The following is a 20,447-nucleotide window of genomic DNA, read 5'->3' on the forward strand; positions in this document are numbered from 1 at the left end:
GTGGGTTTTGGTCGACGTATACACCTCACAAATTCGTCATTTTCGTGAAGTTATGCATCTCCCAAAGCTACAATAAATTCCCCTATTGATCGTATTTTCACAATTGTCTGTCACGGAACACATACGTATATTCGCATGCAAGACTCAAGACATGAACAAATAAACGCACTTCTTGGTCACCATATCTTGACTGCTCAGCGTTTTAACATGCAAATGCAACACAAGATATTTGCGTCTGCGCACGCACGGCAGACAACTTATGAGAATGCGATCAAAACAGGAATTTCTTAACGTTGGGAGCTGCATTATTTCACGAAAATGACGATTTGTGAGGAATAAAGGCTGATCAAAACCCAACGCAGAAAAATTCATTCTACCATGGAATGTGAATCTGTTTTATAGTGGCTTATTGCAGATGAGATTTGATTTATAAAGCTTCGAAAATTTCTTGTCCCAGAAACGGGCCCTAATATTTAGGACTTTACTGTGTACAGTACAGAGGAAGAGTCCTATATAGGGCTAGGCTTTTAGTTTGCTTGAAAATAAATTCATTATCACAAGTGGAATGCAGGCAAACTTTGTCCCATATCTAAAGCGGCCTCATTAAATATGGGTTGCAGTAGCACATCTGTTTTCCAATCGTGCTTGTTTAATGGACAACAACTACTAAAGTTACATAAAGGCATAAATGTTCACGTTAGAAGTTGCATAAAATGTATTGGTTGTATATAACTTGTATTGTGATAGAAGAGAGTTGTTTAGTTAAAGACACACCTTGCCTTTACTGGAAGGAATCTGATCTCAATACACATTGGAGTGGCAACACATCTGTCAGCTGCAACTGTTTAAAAGTTAGTGTGACCCTTTATCTGTTTCAAATGCCCCAATAATGATTGCATAATAATATACAATAATATAACACCTCATTGAACATAGATTCTGCATTATGATGTGTTTATAGCGCATCACAAGATATGTCTTAGTTTTACTAGAAAGGCGCACCAACAGCGACGTACTATATCCTTAGCAACCAATGTACTACACCACTAGCAACCAAGGTACTCCATTATTGGCACCGTGCTGCACGGTGCCAATAATGACATTTATTTTAGTCTATTAGCGAACCCAATTGGTTGTGCACAGACTAGATAGTCTGTGCATCAATGGCACGGTTGAATGCGTGCAAGAATAAAAACTAGTCTGTCACCGTTTCAGATTACATGTACATGACTGCATTATTCTATTCATTTTGTGATTTGCTTTAGCAGTTAACACGGTTTTTAAATTCCCGTAAATAAGATGACTGCAAACAAATCTTCTGTTCTCTCTCTCCTAAAGGAGGGCCAGTATGTTGTGTATAATAAAAACAACCAGTATGCAGAATGAACAAATACTGAGGGTTTTTAACTTGTGCTATGGTTAAAACTATGACGCCCTCGGTGATTCGCCTCGGAAAAATAGAACACTTGGGGGATCACTTTAGGTGTACCCTCGGTGATCCGCCTCGGAAAAATAGAACACTTGGGGGATCACTTCAGGTGTACCCTCGGTGATCCGCCTCGGAAAAATAGAACACTTGGGGGCTCACTTTAGGTGTGATAGTTTTAACCATAGGACTCGAAGCATCCAATATTTGTATACAGATACATAGAAGTATGTTATTTCCTTAGTGGATTACTTTGTTTTTGCGCACGATCTACATCACAACATATCAAAATTGAAAAAAAATTCCGGCGCAAATTTATACATATATTGACAATTGAGTAATTGTATAAACATTTCATTAAAAATTGAAGAAGAAAAAAACAAGCTCAATAATTAAGAGTGTACTTTAAAGCCATTGGACACTTTCGGTATACAGTAGTATCCAAGGCCCACAGTTCGTGTATCACAACTTATGTAAAAAATAACAAACCTGTGAAAATATTGGGAAAACCCACCCTTGTTTCATGACATGTGTTTAAAATAAACCTGTACATGTAATTCTCGATATCGAGATTTGATATTGTTTTAATGTTTTCTCAAAAAGTAAAGCATTTCATGGTATAATATTTCAAGACAAGTCTTTCACCATTACCTTCTGTAAACCCTGTAAGTTACATGTATTTGTAAATCTGTGAACTTTTGTTTATTTTTTTCTGTTCCGAAAGTGTCCAATGGCTTTAAGTGTCTAAATGTAAAGATGTGTCTTGTGATTTACTCAAAGAAAAAGTACAAACTCCTCACCTTTATCAACAAATTTATGAATGAAATAAAATTTGTATGTTAACATACCAAAAACTAAATAAAGGTTAAAATCTGTTAAATCTGGTTGCATAGTACTTGAAGTTAACCTACAGGTACTTTATCATACTAATGTAGTATTAGGACAAAAAAATAACTATTCTCTTTATAGAAACTAAATATGCTAATCAGCAGGACTGTCAATCATAGGACTGTACATTTTACAGAATTCCCAGAAGGTTTCCGGTTTCATCTGAATGATTAGGCAATTAATTTGCAGCTTAACTAAATGAAATAAAAGCAAGATACAGTTTTGATGTCAGCTTGCTGGTTGCTTGATGTCACTCCACTGTCATACCATGTTTACTTTAGCTCTGTCTCCAACTGGCCCTACAATGGAAACATTACAAACATATAACATTTTGAACAAGAAATTGAAAGTCCTCCACATGAATAATACACACTTGCTCAGGTCATTTTCCTTGTACATTTCAAAAGTATGTTGTAACGAGCAGGGGGGGACAGGGGCCCAATTTTCATAGGGCTGCTTATTAGTGGTAGATTTTTGTGCTTTCAGTGCGACTTCCATTTCATAGCGCTGCTAACCGTAACCACACAACAATTCATGATAGCCTTCCGGTGCTTACTGCACGAAAATAAATGACGTCACAATGCAAATCCATTGTGAACACGCAATATGGCCGCCTTATTTCTCTGGTAACCTGTGAAATACGCTTGCACCTAAGCAAATTTTTCTGCTACAGTGAGCATGAAAATTTGCTTACCGTAAAGCAGCGCTATAAAATTGGGCCCTGGCAACCGAGTTCACAGGAGGGAGCCAGGCAGTGCTCACCGCACAGGCACCTTATGCGCAAAATCAGGGGAATTGCAGGCTTGGGTTCCCACGTGCCAAAGGGGACAGTCAGTGCTAATTTGTGTCTCAAACAATAAGTGAACAGCATGACGAAGGAGGTGGCAACTTTGTGCTCACACTCTTATTCCCAACAGAACTCAATGCAATATATCACAAGGTATCTTTATACCATACCCCAGGTAACTGCTCCGAACAATCACTGCATATAATCCATCTGATTTATTTATTAAAGACACGGGACAGTATTGGTATTACAATTGTCAAAGACCAGTCTTCTCACTTGGTGTATCTCAACATAAAATAACAAACCTGTGAAAATTTGAGCTCAATTGGTCGTCAAAGTTGCGAGATATTAATAAAAGAAAAAACACCCTCGTCACACGAAGTTGTGTGCTTTCAGATGCTTGATTTCGAGACCTCAAATTCTAATTCTGAGGTTTTGAAATCAAATTCGTGGAAAATTACTTCTTTCTCGAAAACTACATTACTCCCGAGGGAGCCGTTTCTCATGTGGTTTTATACTATCAACAGCTCCCCATTACCAGTTACCAAGTAAGGTTTTTTTGCTAATAATTATTTTGAGTAATTACCAATAGTGTCCACTGCCTTTAAGGATAATTAATAAAAACCTTGGAAAGTGTATGTATTGTGATTGGTAAAAAACTTGTCACATGTTTTTTTAAATGTGATATGTGAAAAAGACTGACTGTGAACAAGCGATTAATTGGCCACTAAACAAGCATACATGTACATTGTATTGTTATGCACAATACGCTTCTTGGGTGGGGTACTTCTAACAGGCTGACTTCCAAATCAACTGAGTTCTTTATTTGGGTTCTTTTTGGCAAGGACATGGTGCAGCGTTCATGCACATACCACGACAAGTTGTACACACAGGAAAATATCAGTTTAACTTAGCTGGTAAAGGATGAAAACAGCATAATGAAGAGCCTAAAGCCCGGTTCATACTTCCTGCGAATGCGAAGCGAATCTTGACGTCACAAATTTGCAACGAACAATTCGCAGCAGTTGCCCTCTGCTCTACTCCCTTGCGAATAATCGCTGCGAAATGAGGGTGCGACGTCAAATTCACGTCAAATTCGCTTCGCGTTCGCATGAAGTATGAACCGGGCTTAAAGCTGAACACCCCACCAGAGTATTTCTATTTATGGTGCTATTAACTGTCAAAGCTCATATAGTCTGGTTCTTTAAAAAATTCCAAAATGGTGAAGTTTGTTCTAGAGACTACATGTAGGTGCCAAGCAAAAGTCAAATGGCCTAAAGGGACTGCCCTTGATTATGTAGAGCATTTGACTTGACTGAGCGCCTGACAGCAACCACTCAAATCAGCTCTGTGCTTGTTTGCTAATTTCTTAATATATTGCTCAATTTGTGTTCTAATTCGTAAACAACTGGATTTGTTACTACACCTGGAATCTATAGGACTTTTTATGTGTATCCTGGAGTCATCTAAATTGTGAAAATAGGGATTTTCTGTTTGAATTTGTCACTGTCTCAGTTGAGAATTCTGGTGTATAAAGCTTACACACACTTAGGTGGTTGCATCCTGTTCAGTCATCCACCTAGTCCATGGACATTGTTCGCCCATCTGGGGACAATGGAGGTAAGTATCCTTTTCGTTTTCTCTCTGCTTGCTAGACCATTGTACTGTACTGACTCATCTGTGGTCAGCTTTGTTCCATCAGCATCAATTGTGTCTGGTGCTTGCACTTTGCCAAAGACACATCTAGGGTTCATCCAGAATCGTCAATATCTGAAATGCCCTATTTCTTACTATGACAACTCCCCAGCCACTTTTCATTTGGAAATTGTGATTTTTGGTGACATTGCTGTAAATCCCGGCCCTGAAGGTGTCAATAACTCAAACTCAACAGAAGCTAGTCCAAACTCTGCAAACTCCTACTCACGGAACAAGCTTCTCAGTCTCCGTTATGCCCCATCCACACGTGCTACAACTCTGCTGCCTTCCTGTATATTATCATTACAGAACCTTGGCCTTTTTGTAAATCCCAGCACTGTTTACCGACCTACACATCGTGGTAAAAAAGCTGGTCGCCATAGAACTGTTCATAAACCCCCTGTACCCGAAGTTACACTCCCATCTGTTCCAGACCAGTGACTCCAGCCAAATCTCAACTCAGCCTTTGTGTTATAAACACACAGTCCATCTGTAACAAGTATGACGATTTTGCTGATTTTGTTCTGCAAAAAGATCTGGACCTTGTTGCCGTTTCAGAAACATGGCTGAGACCAGATGACAACTTAACATGTCGTCAGTGTACCCCTGCTGGTTACTACTTTCATCACATCCCAAGACCTCACAAGACTGGTGGAAGAGTTGCAATACTGTACAGATCTACTTTATCTGTCTCTGTGAAAAGTAATGACGTCCAGTACACAACTTTTGAATCTCTTCATGCTGAAGTTTCCGGAAACTCTAAATCTGTTCGCCTTGTCATTGTATACAGACCTGAGAGGGATTCAAACGGCCAACATGTGACTTTCTCAAGTTTTCTAAGGGAGTTTGAGAATTTGATTCTGCCTCATCCATCGGAAATCATCATCACCGGCGACTTTAACATTCATGTTGATGACATCCACAACACCAATGCAAACCAGTTTAAGCATATACTTCAGGCTTTTGGTCTTACCCAGCATATCAAGGAGCCGACTCATCGTCTCGGTCATTGCCTAGACCTTGTCATAACTCGTGAAATCTCCTCACTAATTGTCTCAAACTTTATTCTACCTGGATTATCAAACCATTATGCAGTCATGTGTAACTTGAGTCTGTGCAAGCCCAAAGTCCCAACCGTTACTATAAAGAGCCAACAATGAAAACATGTGAATCCTCCCGAAGTGTTCCGCGACATAGGCACCCATTTAGCAAATCTAGAAGTTGATGGCGACTGCTTGGATTCCTATGTCAGCCAATATGAGAGTACAGTCAGTGACATCTTGGATAAGTACGCACCTTGGAAAACGAGATCAGTCAAGGTCCGAACTGAAGTCTCCTGGTTCAATGATGATATTCGTACAGCGAGAAAGATCTGTCGTCAACTGGAGCGGAAGTGGCGGAAAAATGGCAAATTGGCAATACAACGACAAGAATATCGCAACCAATGTAAAGTAGTTAGGAATTTGATCAACCAGGCAAAGATCATCCATTATTCATCTCAAGTACAAGAATCCTCAGGAGATCAAAAGAAGCTCTTCAAGATAATTAGTAAGTTGTTGCGCAAACCCAAAACCCCTGTCCTTCCATCCACTTACAATGACCAGGACTTAGCAAATGAGTTCCAGAAATTTTTTTTCACCAAGATTTCAGACATCCGCTCATCATTTTCATCAGTCCCTTACAACGTGCCGCAGACATTGCCACAACTTCAACCAGAGTGTAGACTATCTGTGTTTGAGCCTGCGACTGTTGCTGAGATTCAAAGGGTTATTATAAAATCTCCTTCAAAATCCTGTGAGCTGGATCCAGTATCAACATCCATGATGAAGCAAAACATTGATATATTTGTACCCTACATCACTAAGCTTGTAAACGAATCTCTCAGTTCCGGTTGTTTCCCCGATAGCCTCAAAGTTTCCTACATCAGGCCGCTCATCAACAAACCAAACCTGGACAAGGAGTGATTATTCAAAAAATACAGACCGGTTGCAAACTTAAAATATCTTGGAAAAGTCATCGAACGAGTAGTGTCATCACGTATTTCTGATCAAATTCATACTTTCAACCTGTCCGACGTGTTCCAGTCAGCATACAAGCCTTTCCATGGGACCGAGGCTGCACTAGTCCGTGTGAGCAACGATATTCTCTCTGCAATGGACAATGGTAAACTTACAGCACTAGTCCTGCTAGACTTGAGTGCTGCTTTTGACACTGTTGATCACAACATCCTTCTCTCTCGGCTCCAGAATCACCTTGGCATAGAGGCCACAGCCCTAGCATGGTGCAAATCGTATCTCTACAATAGAACTCAGCATGTATGTATTGGCACCGCGATATCCGACCCTGTTGTTTTGAACTACTCTGTGCCACAGGGGTCGGTACTCGGCCCGCAGTGGTTTACGCTATACACTTTACCGATTCGTGACATCATCCTGAAATTTAATCTGAATTACCATGTGTACGCAGACGAAACTCAGCTATACATCACGTTTAAATCTTCTCAAGAAAATGCTAATGCATCTATTGCAAGACTTGAGAAATGCATCCAAGAGATTCGACGTTGGACACAACAAAACTTCCTGAAGTTAAATGATGATAAGACAGAGTTCCTTCTATTTGGGTCACGTCAACAGTTAACTAAGGTTTCAGTGCCATACATCTCCATCGGTGATGCTCGGATAGCTCCCTCGCTGAAAGCTCGGAACTTAGGGGTTATTTTTTATTCATCGATGACACTTCAGCCACACATCAATAACATTGTTCGTTTATCATCATATCACATCAGGAATATAGGTAAGATTCGCAGGTACTTGGACAAAAGTGTCACTGAAAAGGTCATTCACGCATTTGTTACTTCTCGTCTTGACAACGGCAATGCTCTTCTCTACAGTCTTCCCAACAACCAGATTTCCCGACTTCAACGGCTCCAAAATACTGCTGCCCGCATTGTGACACTGTCTGGAAAATCCTGTTCTATCACCCCCATTCTGAAACAACTACACTGGCTCCCTATCTCTCAACGAATCATCTTCAAGCTGATGCTCATTGTCCACAACGCTCTTAGTGGCAAGGCTCCCCACTATATTTCTGAACTGCTTCAAGTTTACACTCCATCAAGTTTTATGCTTCTCCTCATTGAACCCAAGTCTCGACACTCATGGGGTGACAGGTCTATTTCTTCAGCCGCGCCACGCATCTGGAACTCTCTACCACTTAATCTTCGATCTTGTCTTTGTACCACTAAATTCAAGTCTCTTCTCAAAACTTATCTTATGTCACAGGTTTTCAATGACTAATTTTGTTGTGTCTGTTTTTCTTTGTGTTGTGTTTTGTTTTTGGTTTTACTGCGCCTTGAACACCCAGCAGGGTGGATATGTGCGCATTACAGGTCTTATTATTATTATTTATTTATTATTAAAAATAATTGCGAAAGACAAATTCTGATAACTTGTACCCTTTTTTGGTTAAATGCATTTATTAATGGGTTGGGGAGGTTGTCTTCACTGTGTGGTAATGACTGGGTTGTTGACCGAGCCAAAGGCGAGGTCCACTAACAGTGGCCAGCCACCTTAATAAATAATTCAACATCAACTCTTCCAAACCCAACTGTGTTACATTGAGGATGAAATTTGCCTGTGGGTTAGATTGCCATCTCTCAGCTATTGGCCACTTCATATCGGTATCTGACAACATTTTGTGCCCACCCGGTGGTATTGTGTTTTTCGGAGTTTCTTGAGTATTTATTTTCCTTTGCAAATTTTGTTGCCACAATAGAACCCAGACTTGAAAAAGAAAAGACAAAGGTTCTCAGTACCGCCAGAATGTGATGTTGTCGTGTGTGAAAATTAATTTGGCAGAGATTGGTGAGCCATGGCCAAAATCTACCATGGTATGCGGGAATTAATGAACCCCTCAGACTTGACTCTATTGAGTCAAATGTAAAAACAATCAAGGCTAGCAGCCTGTTGTGTGGCCACAACGTGGCAAAGGTCTGGAAAAGGAGGCTTCACATTAATCACACCGGAAAAACAGGTTTTAAAAGGCATTTTTCCAGAACCCGTGGGTTGTCCCTCTTTGTATATGTAAAGCCTAAGCTTAGTATGTAGGTGCCTGCCAGTGAACCATTCAGCCACACACTGGTTAGTCTACAATTTGTTATAGTTGTAGGCATTGATTAATGGGAATAATAATGTGATGACCCAGTCTTCACTGCATGGTAATGACCTTGCTACAAAGGTGGCTGGCCGTTGTTAATGTACCCGGTGTGGCGGTTTCAGTCTTCCGCCGTGTTAAGTTTTCCGGGTGACGTAGCCGGACATTTCAGCACGTTGTTCGAACGATTTTAGCTTTCCGGCGTGTTAGGTTTTCCGGGTGACGTAGCCAGACTAAAATACCGCCGCGAGTACCCTGGCGAGTACTGTAGTTCTCTCAGTGACCCCAAATTGTTTCTATTTCGATTCTTTTCTGTTTAGTCATATTCTCTTGCCTCATCTTTACATGTATTCACGCACACAACTTAAGGCAGGTCACACTGCTTGTGCCACTGGTTAAATACAGGATAATTTGCTTGGTCTTCACACCAAATTCTCTCATACGATCCACGCGTTCGCCGCTCGTTGTACTTGTGGACGCCGCCATGACAGCTATCGGAGAGTAACACGGATGGCCCCAATACGACAATGAAAATGGACTACTTTTGCTTGCTGTGCGCAGGCATCGCATGACGTAATGTTACCGTATTTGGTCATTCGGAAAACTGAACATGGCGGAAAGTTGAAACCGCCACACCGGTCGAAAGTCACTAACACTTCTATTGCCAATTACAACCCCAGATTTATGAATTATTCTTCTTTAATAAAACTCCCTCACCCATAAAGAGTCTACCAAGCAAAATGGTTGCTCTTATGTTAAGCCCCTATACACCGTACCTTAATAGCGGCTCCAACGTTGTTTAAATCTAGGAGGAATGTATCATGACCATAGATTGCGTCCAGCTCGTAGTATGTCACATTATTGTTACCTATATGAACGTGAACGGGAAGCAAATCAATTACAAGTCCATAAATGCAGAGAAATATTGATATTGACTCTTTCTACTCAGTAGATACCATACATCAATTAATCTGGTACATGCTATTATAATGCAAATGTGTATAAGATTGATCCGCTTCCATCAGTTATGGTTCATTAGGCCCATTAAAGAGGAACTAATGTATGTACACCAGTATATGGATTTCTTTCTATTCTTCTGTAATTGTTTTGTTCTATTTTGCCTTGCCTTGTGTATTCTAACATATTCCTAATTGATGCAAGTCTTTATTAGTATTTATTAAACTCTCTGGTTTGTGTACCACCACTAACCTATACAAAAATTCATTACTGAGTTATCTGGCATAAACTCTCTTTTAGAGCCAACACCAGTTGATGTCATCATTGAGTAAGCTTTTAAAACTGAAATAGTTTGAGCAGAGATGCCAACATTGAATTTTAAAAAAGAGTAGCATCTCCCAAATGTTAAGGGCGAGCGCAGCTTGGGCTCCCTAAACCGATCTTTCTTTTACTCTCTACAATGCTAATTAGCTCATTTTCAGGCATTGTTGTGAAATAACAATTACCTCTGTATGCACCAACAGAACAGCTACAAATGTTTATAATGGCCAGTGAAAAGAAACTTGAAAAAAAAAAACTGATTTCCCTCATCTTCTGACTATGTTTCAAAAATAAATGTAACATAAAAAAGGGTGGCCTTACTTAAATGTAACATAAAAAAGGGTGGCCTTACTTAAATGTTTTTGTTTTAATGATCGGAAATGCAACAACAAGCTCTTGGGAGAGAGAGAAAAAAAAAAAAAAAAAAAAAAAAAAAAAACGTGTCCGGATTTTGGGCAAAAAATACGTGTCCGTATTTTGGGCATTGTCTGGACATCGGCGCTACAATTACTGGTAGGAAAACATGAAAAACTGTCTAGCTTAGACCTCACAGGCCACTCAGTTGAAGGTATTTTTGTTCAGAAGGTCTCCTTTTTTTGTCGCCATTATTTCGTACTTTTTTTGCCAAGCTTCGATGAAGTACATGTACAGACAGCGTGGGCACAATAATAGTGGATACATGAGGAATGAGGTTACTGTGACACGTTTATCTCACACACAACCTCATTCCCCACGCACGTGTGCACTATTCCCCATCGTGTAATAGAGATCAATGGGTACGATCTTGCAGCAATCACTAGCGTAAAAAATGCACACTCAGCCGGCCAGCCAGCGGGGGAGGGCACGCAACAATCATTACGTCGAGACACGTACATTCTTCGAGTGAATTCGCCGCTATTATTCAACACTGCGTTCTAAAATAAAAAGTGTGTTTTTCTTTTCTGTTACAATTGTTTTGATATTTTTCTTAATTTGTATTTCCACTTAATAGTTCATTCGTTGTTTGCATGTATTGTACGATTTAATAAAATTATATTGGGCGGCTTGTTTAGCGTGTTTTATTGAGTATTATCGTAGCGTCGTAGTCACGGCTCGAAATCGTATTTGCTATGCCCAAATCGTGTATGTTGGTATCTCTGTTTGAGTATAAAAATGCCACAACTTCAGTACAGTTGCATTAAACTGCCTTTGTTAAGTACCAATACTGGCCCAAGTCATAGATTGGGCTTGCATAACACTTACCTGACTCTCTGAATAAGCTTACTATCTGTCTTTGTTGAGTACCAACACTGGCCTTAGTCATAGATTGGGCATGTAACACTGACCTGACTCTTTGAGTAAGCTTGCTATCTGTCTTTGTTGAGTAACAACACTGGCCTTAGTCATAGATTGGGCTTGTAACACTTACCTGACTCTCTGAGTAAGCTTGCTATCTGTCTTTGTTGAGTACCAACACTGGCCTTAGTCATAGATTGGGCATGTAACACTGACCTGACTCTTTGAGTAAGCTTGCCATCTATCTTTGTTGAGTAACAACACTGGCTTAAGTCATAGATTGGGCATGTAACACTGACCTCACTCTTTGAGTAAGCTTGCTATCTGTCTTTGTTGAGTAACAACACTGGCCTTAGTCATATATTGGGCTTGTAACACTTACCTGACTCTTTGAGTAAGCTTGCTATCTGTCTTTGTTGAGTACCAACACTGGCCTAAGTCCTGGATTTGGTTTGCATAACACTGACCTGACTCTGTGAGTAAGCTTGCTATCTGTCTTTGTTGAGTACCAACACTGGCCTTAGTCATAGATTGGGCTTGTAACACTTACCTGACTCTCTGAGTAAGCTTGCTATCTGTCTTTGTTGAGTACCAACACTGGCCTTAGTCATAGATTGGGCATGTAACACTGACCTGACTCTTTGAGTAAGCTTGCCATCTATCTTTGTTGAGTAACAACACTGGCTTAAGTCATAGATTGGGCATGTAACACTGACCTCACTCTTTGAGTAAGCTTGCTATCTGTCTTTGTTGAGTAACAACACTGGCCTTAGTCATAGATTGGGCTTGTAACACTTACCTGACTCTTTGAGTAAGCTTGCTATCTGTCTTTGTTGAGTAACAACACTGGCCTTAGTCATAGATTGGGCTTGTAACACTTACCTGACTCTTTGAGTAAGCTTGCTATCTGTCTTTGTTGAGTAACAACACTGGCTTAAGTCATAGATTGGGCTTGTAACACTTACCTGACTCTTTGAGTAAGCTTGCTATCTGTCTTTGTTGAGTAACAACACTGGCCTAAGTCGTAGATTGGGCATGTAACACTTACCTGACTCTTTGAGTAAGCTTGCTATCTATCTTTGTTGAGTAACAACACTGGCTTAAGTCATATATTGGGCTTGTATAACACTGACCTGACTCTCTGAGTAAGCTTGCTATCTGTCTTTGTTGAGTAACAACACTGGCCTTAGTCATAGATTGGGCTTGTAACACTTACCTGACTCTTTGAGTAAGCTTGCTATCTGTCTTTGTTGAGTAACAACACTGGCCTTAGTCATAGATTGGGCTTGTAACACTTACCTGACTCTTTGAGTAAGCTTGCTATCTGTCTTTGTTGAGTAACAACACTGGCCTTAGTCATAGATTGGGCTTGTAACACTTACCTGACTCTTTGAGTAAGCTTGCTATCTGTCTTTGTTGAGTACCAACACTGGCCTAAGTCCTGGATTTGGTTTGCATAACACTGACCTGACTCTGTGAGTAAGCTTGCTATCTGTCTTTGTTGAGTACCAACACTGGCCTTAGTCATAGATTGGGCTTGTAACACTTACCTGACTCTTTGAGTAAGCTTGCTATCTGTCTTTGTTGAGTACTAACACTGGCCTAAGTCGTAGATTGGGCTTGTAACACTTACCTGACTCTTTGAGTAAGCTTGCTATCTGTCTTTGTTGGGTACTAACACTGGCCTAAGTCGTAGATTGGGCATGTAACACTGACCTGACTCTTTGAGTAAGCTTGCTATCTGTCTTTGTTGAGTACTACATGTAACACTGGCCTAAGTCCTGGATTTGGTTTGCATAACACTGACCTGACTCTCTGAGTAAGCTTGCTATCTGTCTTTGTTGAGTAACAACACTGGCCTAAGTCGTAGATTGGGCATGTAACACTGACCTGACTCTTTGAGTAAGCTTGCCATCTATCTTTGTTGAGTAACAACACTGGCTTAAGTCATAGATTGGGCATGTAACACTGACCTGACTCTTTGAGTAAGCTTGCTATCTGTCTTTGTTGAGTACTACATGTAACACTGGCCTAAGTCCTGGATTTGGTTTGCATAACACTGACCTGACTCTCTGAGTAAGCTTGCTATCTGTCTTTGTTGAGTACCAACACTGGCCTAAGTCATAGATTGGGCTTGTAACACTTACCTGACTCTTTGAGTAAGCTTGCTATCTGTCTTTGTTGAGTACTAACACTGGCCTAAGTCGTAGATTGGGCATGTAACACTGACCTGACTCTTTGAGTAAGCTTGCTATCTGTCTTTGTTGAGTACTACATGTAACACTGGCCTAAGTCCTGGATTTGGTTTGCATAACACTGACCTGACTCTCTGAGTAAGCTTGCTATCTGTCTTTACTGAGTACCAACACTGGCCTAAGTCATAGATTGGGCTTGTAACACTTACCTGACTCTTTGAGTAAGCTTGCTATCTGTCTTTCTTGAGTACCAACACTGGCCTAAGTCATAGATTGGGCATGTAACACTGACCTGACTCTTTGAGTAAGCTTGCTATCTATCTTTGTTGAGTAACAACACTGGCTTAAGTCATAGATTGGGTTTGCATAACACTGACCTGACTCTCTGAGTAAGCTTGCTATCTGTCTTTGTTGAGTAACAACACTGGCTTAAGTCATAGATTGGGTTTGCATAACACTGACCTGACTCTCTGAGTAAGCTTGCTATCTGTCTTTGTTGAGTACCAACACTGGCTTAAGTCATATATTGGGTTTGCACAACAGTTCAACATCTACACCACTCCAATTGGTAACATCCTGTGTAAGCACAACCTTCAGTTTCACATCTACGCAGATGATATACAACTGTATTCTTCTTTCGACCCCGGCAACCACAATTCCATGATATCTGCACTCTCACAGATGTCGACATGCATTGATGAGATCATGTCTTGGATGATTGTCAACAGGCTCAAGCTCAACGAGGAGAAGACCGAGTTCCTTGTGGTAATCTCTGATCACCTTAAGCATCTCCTGCCTGCAGTGACTCTTCGTATCGGTACCAAGATCATCCAGCCCTCTGAGAGTGTGCGCAATCTCGGTATTGTGTTTGACAATTCCTTGAGTATGAATGCTCAAGTAACATCCCTGTGCAAAGGTCTCAACTACCAGATGCGCAATATCTCTAGAATCAGAAGATTCCTCGATAAGGACACCTGTCATCTTGTTATCCGTGCTCTGATTCTTACCAGGCTTGACTATGGTAATGCCTTGCTGTTTGGGTCCAACTCAACAGACATACAACGACTACAACGGCTACAAAACTGGGCTGCTAAACTTGTCTGTCGTGCCCCAAAGCATGACCACGCCACACCATACTTACAAGATCTTCACTGGCTGCCGATTAGGGAGAGGATAACCTTCAAGATCTTGGTTTATGTGTATAAATGCCTCAACAACACAGCTCCTGGCTATTTATCCTCTTGCCTGTCTCTCCATCGGCCTGGCCGCTCAAGTCTACGATCACCATCCGACACTACTCGCCTCATGGAACCTAACTCAATCAAGCTTCTTAAGTCAGCCTCAAGTCGCACATTCTCACATTTTGCTCCACACACCTGGAGTGCACTCTCCACCTCAATCAGGAAATCCGATTCTCTTTGAACATATAAGAAATGTATCAAACATTCTCTTTATCCTATCTAATGCGCTGCGTTCTTGACGTAGTGGTGCTATATAAATGCCCTATATGTATGTATGTATGTATGTATGTACTCTCTGAGTATAAGCTTGCTATCTGTCTTTGTTGAGTACCAACACTGGCCTTGGGCTTGTATAACACTGACCTGACTCTCTGAGTAAGCTTGCTATCTGTCTTTGTTGAGCAACAGGTATGAGGATATCGGTCTGTACACCAATAATCATTGTCGGACACTTCACTCGACTAACACCATCCAACAGGGATGAAAATCCTTCACCCATATCAAAAAAATCCATGGCCTGCAATAAACAAATAGCATGTATGATTAGCAGCTCTATCATTACAAACTACATGTATGTTGCCTTCACATGCTAGACAATCATATTTAAACATTTTATACTAAATGTGCTGTGTATAGCATTCACGTATTACAGTTGAGATTGGGTAATTATTAAATTCCTCTTCATAAAAAGGGCAACTTCCATACAATACATCCAATAAATATGTTTCAACTGGGGCTTTTGTGTCAATTTTACACCACAAGTTTCTCTTCAACTTGTAACTGTCTAGTAGACCTCCACGTACAATCACCTAATACATGTACATGTAGGATCACTGTGTGCACAGTGGTCAAGATTGGATGTGCAGCTGCCCACTGTGTGCACAGTGGTCAAGATTGGATGTGCAGCTGCCCACTGTGTGCACAGTGGTCAAGATTGGATGTGCAGCTGCCCACTGTGTGCACAGTGGTCAAGATTGGATGTGCAGCTGCCCACTGTCTGCACAGTGGTCAAGATTGGATGTGCAGCTGCCCACTGTGTGCACAGTGGTCAAGATTGGATGTGCAGCTGCCCACTGTGTGCACAGTGGTCAAGATTGGATGTGCAGCTGCAATGAAGTATTTGTGTGGTCCTTTGAAGTCACATTTGCCCTGTTCAGGGTGTCTAAATGCCTGTCTGACATGTCTGAACGTCTTGATGTCTGTTGCAGAATGACTATCAGGATGAAGATGATTCTACCCCAGTCCTGCCAGTATAAATTGAGCAGCCAATATCCAATGATTTCCTAAGAATCTTAGGATACACATGGGCAAGATCAGAGGAGAACTCCTTCAAGATCTTTGGGGATATAGCATCCAGTCCAAGATGATGTTTGGCGTATACACTTGCTTCAGTTTTGTTGGGAAAATTGACCAAGTCTTCATTAGTGAAAAAGACTGAGCTGTATTGGTTATTCAGAACCTTTGCCCCTTTAATGGCAAAGTAGTTACAAACACATCCTGTCTTTTAACTTTTAATAAAAGTCCAGAATGGCTTGGGGTTGTTAGTCTCGAGACTTCCACCAATGACGTCATTAATGCACTCTTGCTTAGCTTTTCTTAAAGGCTTCCCTTTCAGATGTCATAGCATGCTTTTTAACCTTTCTGCTTTTTAACCTTTCTATAACAGCATTTCTTCTAGCATCCTCAAGCTCATGAAAATATTCCTTTACAATGAAGTCAGGGGTTAATTGTTTTGTAAAATTTCTTAAAGTAATTTGAATTTGCATGATGATTGGTCTTGAGTAGAACAAAACGTGTCCGCTTTACTGCATGAACAAAGATGGGTTTAACTAAAACATCCAGATTAACCGCTTCATATTATTCACTATTGTCTGGAACAACCTACAAAAAAACCTTACAAAACCAAATATTTTGAACTGATTTTAAATGTTTGTTTTGTCTCTGTCTTTGATCAACGTCCTGGATAAAGTCTTATTAGCTTATTGTTTACTATCTTGTTAGCTGACGTCCGTGATAATGTCATCACATGATTTCTTTTACTACTTGTTCCCATTTGTTGTTCCTTTGCTAACAGAACATGGTAAAACCCCAGTTCAAAACAGGTTAATACGTCATAATTGCTTTAGAAACAAAAAGACTTTCATATTCCGATGGGTATTTTGAAAATCTTATTGGCAAAACAGCTTGGCATTTGTGCACAAATGCAATGACTAGTTTTTACTTAAAATTGTGCAGAGTCAGTTGAAGACATTGGACACTAATGGTAATTGTCATAACCAGTCTTTTCACTTGGTGTATCTTAACATATGCATATAATAACAAACCTGTGAAAATTTTAGCTCAATTGGACGTCAAAGTTACGAGATAATAATGAAAGAAAACACCCCTGTTGCACGAAGTTGTGTGCTTTCAGGATGCTTGATTTTGAGACCTCAAATTCTAAATCTGAAGTCTCGAAATCAAATTCATTGTTAATTCTTCCTCAAAAACTACATCACTTCAGAGGGGGCTGTTTCTCACAATGTTTTATACTATCAACCTCTCTCCATTACTCGTAATCAAGAAAGGTTTTATGATAATAATTATTTTGAGTAATAACCAATATTGTCCACTGCCTTTAATAGCTGTTTGTTACACTGCCTTTATTGTCAATTAATTGCCAATCCAGTGAGTTGCTGATCTTACCTGGCGGCAACTAAAAATTGTGCCATACTCAGAGCAAATGGGGTGTTATAAAGCAAATATTGATCATGGTTGTTATTTGTGATGTGAGCCCTAGACAATTAGTTTTTTTTCAGGAGGCAAAGTCATGGGACAATAGAATACTTCAGGGATCACCTTGTGAGTCAATATTTGCACACAATATTTACAGTAGGCTGAATTTATCAAGCTGGTTAGCACACAGTTTGTCAGCAAAAGTCAATGTTGTGATATTTACATCAACTTGAGTGGTGCCAGTTTTGATTTATTTAATGTTGTTTTTTTTAGGGGGGTGGTAAGGGAAGGCTGAACAGCTTTGTTTGATAATCCTTTACAAACAAAAAGCTCATAAAACTATGTTCTTATCCTGTATTAAAAATGTGCTTCTTAACCTTTGAAATGCATTACAAAAACCATGCAGTAACCCTGATACTGCAACACACACTCTGTTGATGTAGACACATCACCACAATGCATACAATGGATATCATTAGTGATAGCACTAAGAGACTTTCTCACCTTGGAGATGTACAACAGTGAGTTGGGATCATATTTCACACTGAACTGTTCGCCTTTATACTCCAGGTAACTCTCAATCTCAAAGTAAGGGCAAAGTGATGCCTGCTCGTTGCTTATCTTAGCTCGGCCAAAGCGTTCCATCCACTCTGGTCCACTGCGATATGTGATTGTTCCCAACTCTCTATATCCAGGGATAAAACAGTCTATAATTATGAGGCTTATAAAAGGGGACAGAATGACCAATAGTTTATAACCTTTCAAAGATTAAACAAGTTTATATGGAAAGCCAAAACAAGCTAATGAATGTTTTAAGATGCTCAGTCATAGTGAATACAAGATGATCAATACCAAAATATACCAACTCTATGGTGGTGAAATTTAAACACTGGTTGTAAGCTTGTAGAAACATGATGCTTTGAAAATACATTTTCAACATTTAGTGAGGTGGATTAAGGAAAAGATCATGACACGGCGAAAAAAAACACAATTTTTTCATCAAATTATCAGTTTGACCCACAGATTTCAAAAAAGTCATGCTCCAAAAAATCTGAGAATAGCATCACCTTGAATTACATCATTATGACATCATAACCTCTTTTTAAGTAATTTAGCATAGGAAAATGCCATGCGGTGGGATTTCTACATGCCAAAATTAAGTTTCTAAAGGTCAAGGAATTTAATTAGGGTGGTATTAGTTTGTAAAAAAATAATATTCTTTATGGTGAGTATATTGATGTACATGATATAATAATGACGCCATCATCATCAATACTACACAAATAACAGCAAGTTTGAAAACAAAATTAATGCCGTGTGGTTTCACCAAAAGTTATAAGTTAAATGGCAGCCATTTTGAATATATTACGTCATAATAAGGTCAAGGTCATTGCAATTTGTTTTGGAGCATGGGATTTTATCGATCTACATACCATTCCTTGGCCTCTGGTACATGTAATTGACTAAAACCACTTGCCTCGGCACTATATAACTAAAGCTATGCCGTTTTAAGTAAATGGCGGTCATTTTGAATATATTCCGTCATAATTAGGTCAAGGTCATTGCAATTTTTTTGGAGCATGGGATTTTATCAATCTACATGTACGTACCCATAGGAGTCTTCAAAAAAAAATTGGTGCTTTTGTCCACCGTGTCACGATCTTGGTGTTTTTGTTGTCCTTAATCCACCTGACTACAATAAATAACCTGTAGTACCTAGCTGAATATCTTGACCAGTCTCAATGTTGTCTCTTCATTCATAATGAGGCTTTTTTAATGCTACATGTATAGCCCAAGGTTTAAAACCCATTCTAGGGAATGGCTGAAAAACATGCCCTAATACCCAGTTTGAATGTGAGTGCCAGTATACAAACCCTTGTAAGCTTTGTATCAATTATGGGAAAGACGAGCCAAAATTCCTCATAGTTTAGAAAAAGTTCCCTGATGAAAAAACCCCAACATATTTGCAAGATATTATATTGTAGAAGTTTACAAACTCTCATAAATTAGATAGCTAAAGGTTAAGTTATAACAAGGGCAAAATTTTTCATCTCGGTTATGGCATTTTTATGAAAATTTGAAGGCATTGGAATTAAATATTGTTTGCTCCCCAGGGAGCTGAGAAGGTTAGAGGAATGGCCTAAAGGTATGCCCGATGAACAGGGCCACAATAATGTAAAAAAGTGCATTGGTCTAGCAACTAGAGTATGTGCACTATGTAAGAACCAATTATTATTAGTAAAACAATGAAAGGAAACAAAACCCACACTAACAACCCAAACCTGAAATCACATGCCTGAGTCAAGTAATGCACGTTTGCCCAATTGGGAGGTGAGTGATGGTTTACCTTGCAAGTTTCATGCCCATTCTAGGAAATGACTGGCCATAATAATGTCCTCTTGCCCAGTTGGGATCAGTCATGATAGCTCGACGTTGTAGATATCGCATAGCTATGGTTGATGGATGAGTTTGCGCACAAGATGAGATACAAATAGCTCTGTTGTAAAACAAATATTTTACAGTAAGAAACATGGGATGTGCATGTACATAGAGCTACCTGACTGCTGTTGCAAGTTGCTCAACCATGTCAGCTGCCACAGTGACCTTAAATTGAGTTATTTTATAAAAAACTTAAATGTTTGCTTACAGGAAACAAGTTACTAAAATAAATTGAATATTTAAAAAGCAAAGTTTAGTAAGCAAAGACAACAGATAAATACAAAAACAATTAAAGGAATGCTAATTGAGGGACAAGAAAGCAGAAAGACAAAAAACATGGAAGGGCGACATAAAAA

The 20,447-nt window shown here is 39.8% G+C and overlaps 1 protein-coding gene across 3 annotated transcripts in view; it reads right to left on the bottom strand.

Annotated features, from left to right (window-relative positions):
• Positions 1 to 2,093: 2,093 nt before the first annotated feature.
• LOC117303018 (serine O-succinyltransferase-like) overlaps positions 2,094 to 20,447 on the bottom strand; it is a 28,445-nt gene continuing 10,091 nt past the window's right edge. For all 3 annotated transcript variants that reach the window (XM_033787049.1, XM_033787050.1, XM_033787051.1), the window contains exons 7-11: positions 20,000 to 20,149; positions 18,157 to 18,337; positions 15,301 to 15,454; positions 9,725 to 9,816; positions 2,094 to 2,613 (exon numbers count right to left, since the gene is read on the bottom strand). In XM_033787049.1, the coding sequence (XP_033642940.1) occupies positions 2,587 to 2,613; positions 9,725 to 9,816; positions 15,301 to 15,454; positions 18,157 to 18,337; positions 20,000 to 20,149 (604 nt within the window). In that variant the 3' untranslated portion in view covers positions 2,094 to 2,586. The remainder of the gene's footprint in view (positions 2,614 to 9,724; positions 9,817 to 15,300; positions 15,455 to 18,156; positions 18,338 to 19,999; positions 20,150 to 20,447) is intronic.

This window comes from Asterias rubens, chromosome 19, assembly GCF_902459465.1.
Source record: "Asterias rubens chromosome 19, eAstRub1.3, whole genome shotgun sequence".
Lineage (NCBI taxonomy): Eukaryota > Metazoa > Echinodermata > Asteroidea > Forcipulatida > Asteriidae > Asterias > Asterias rubens.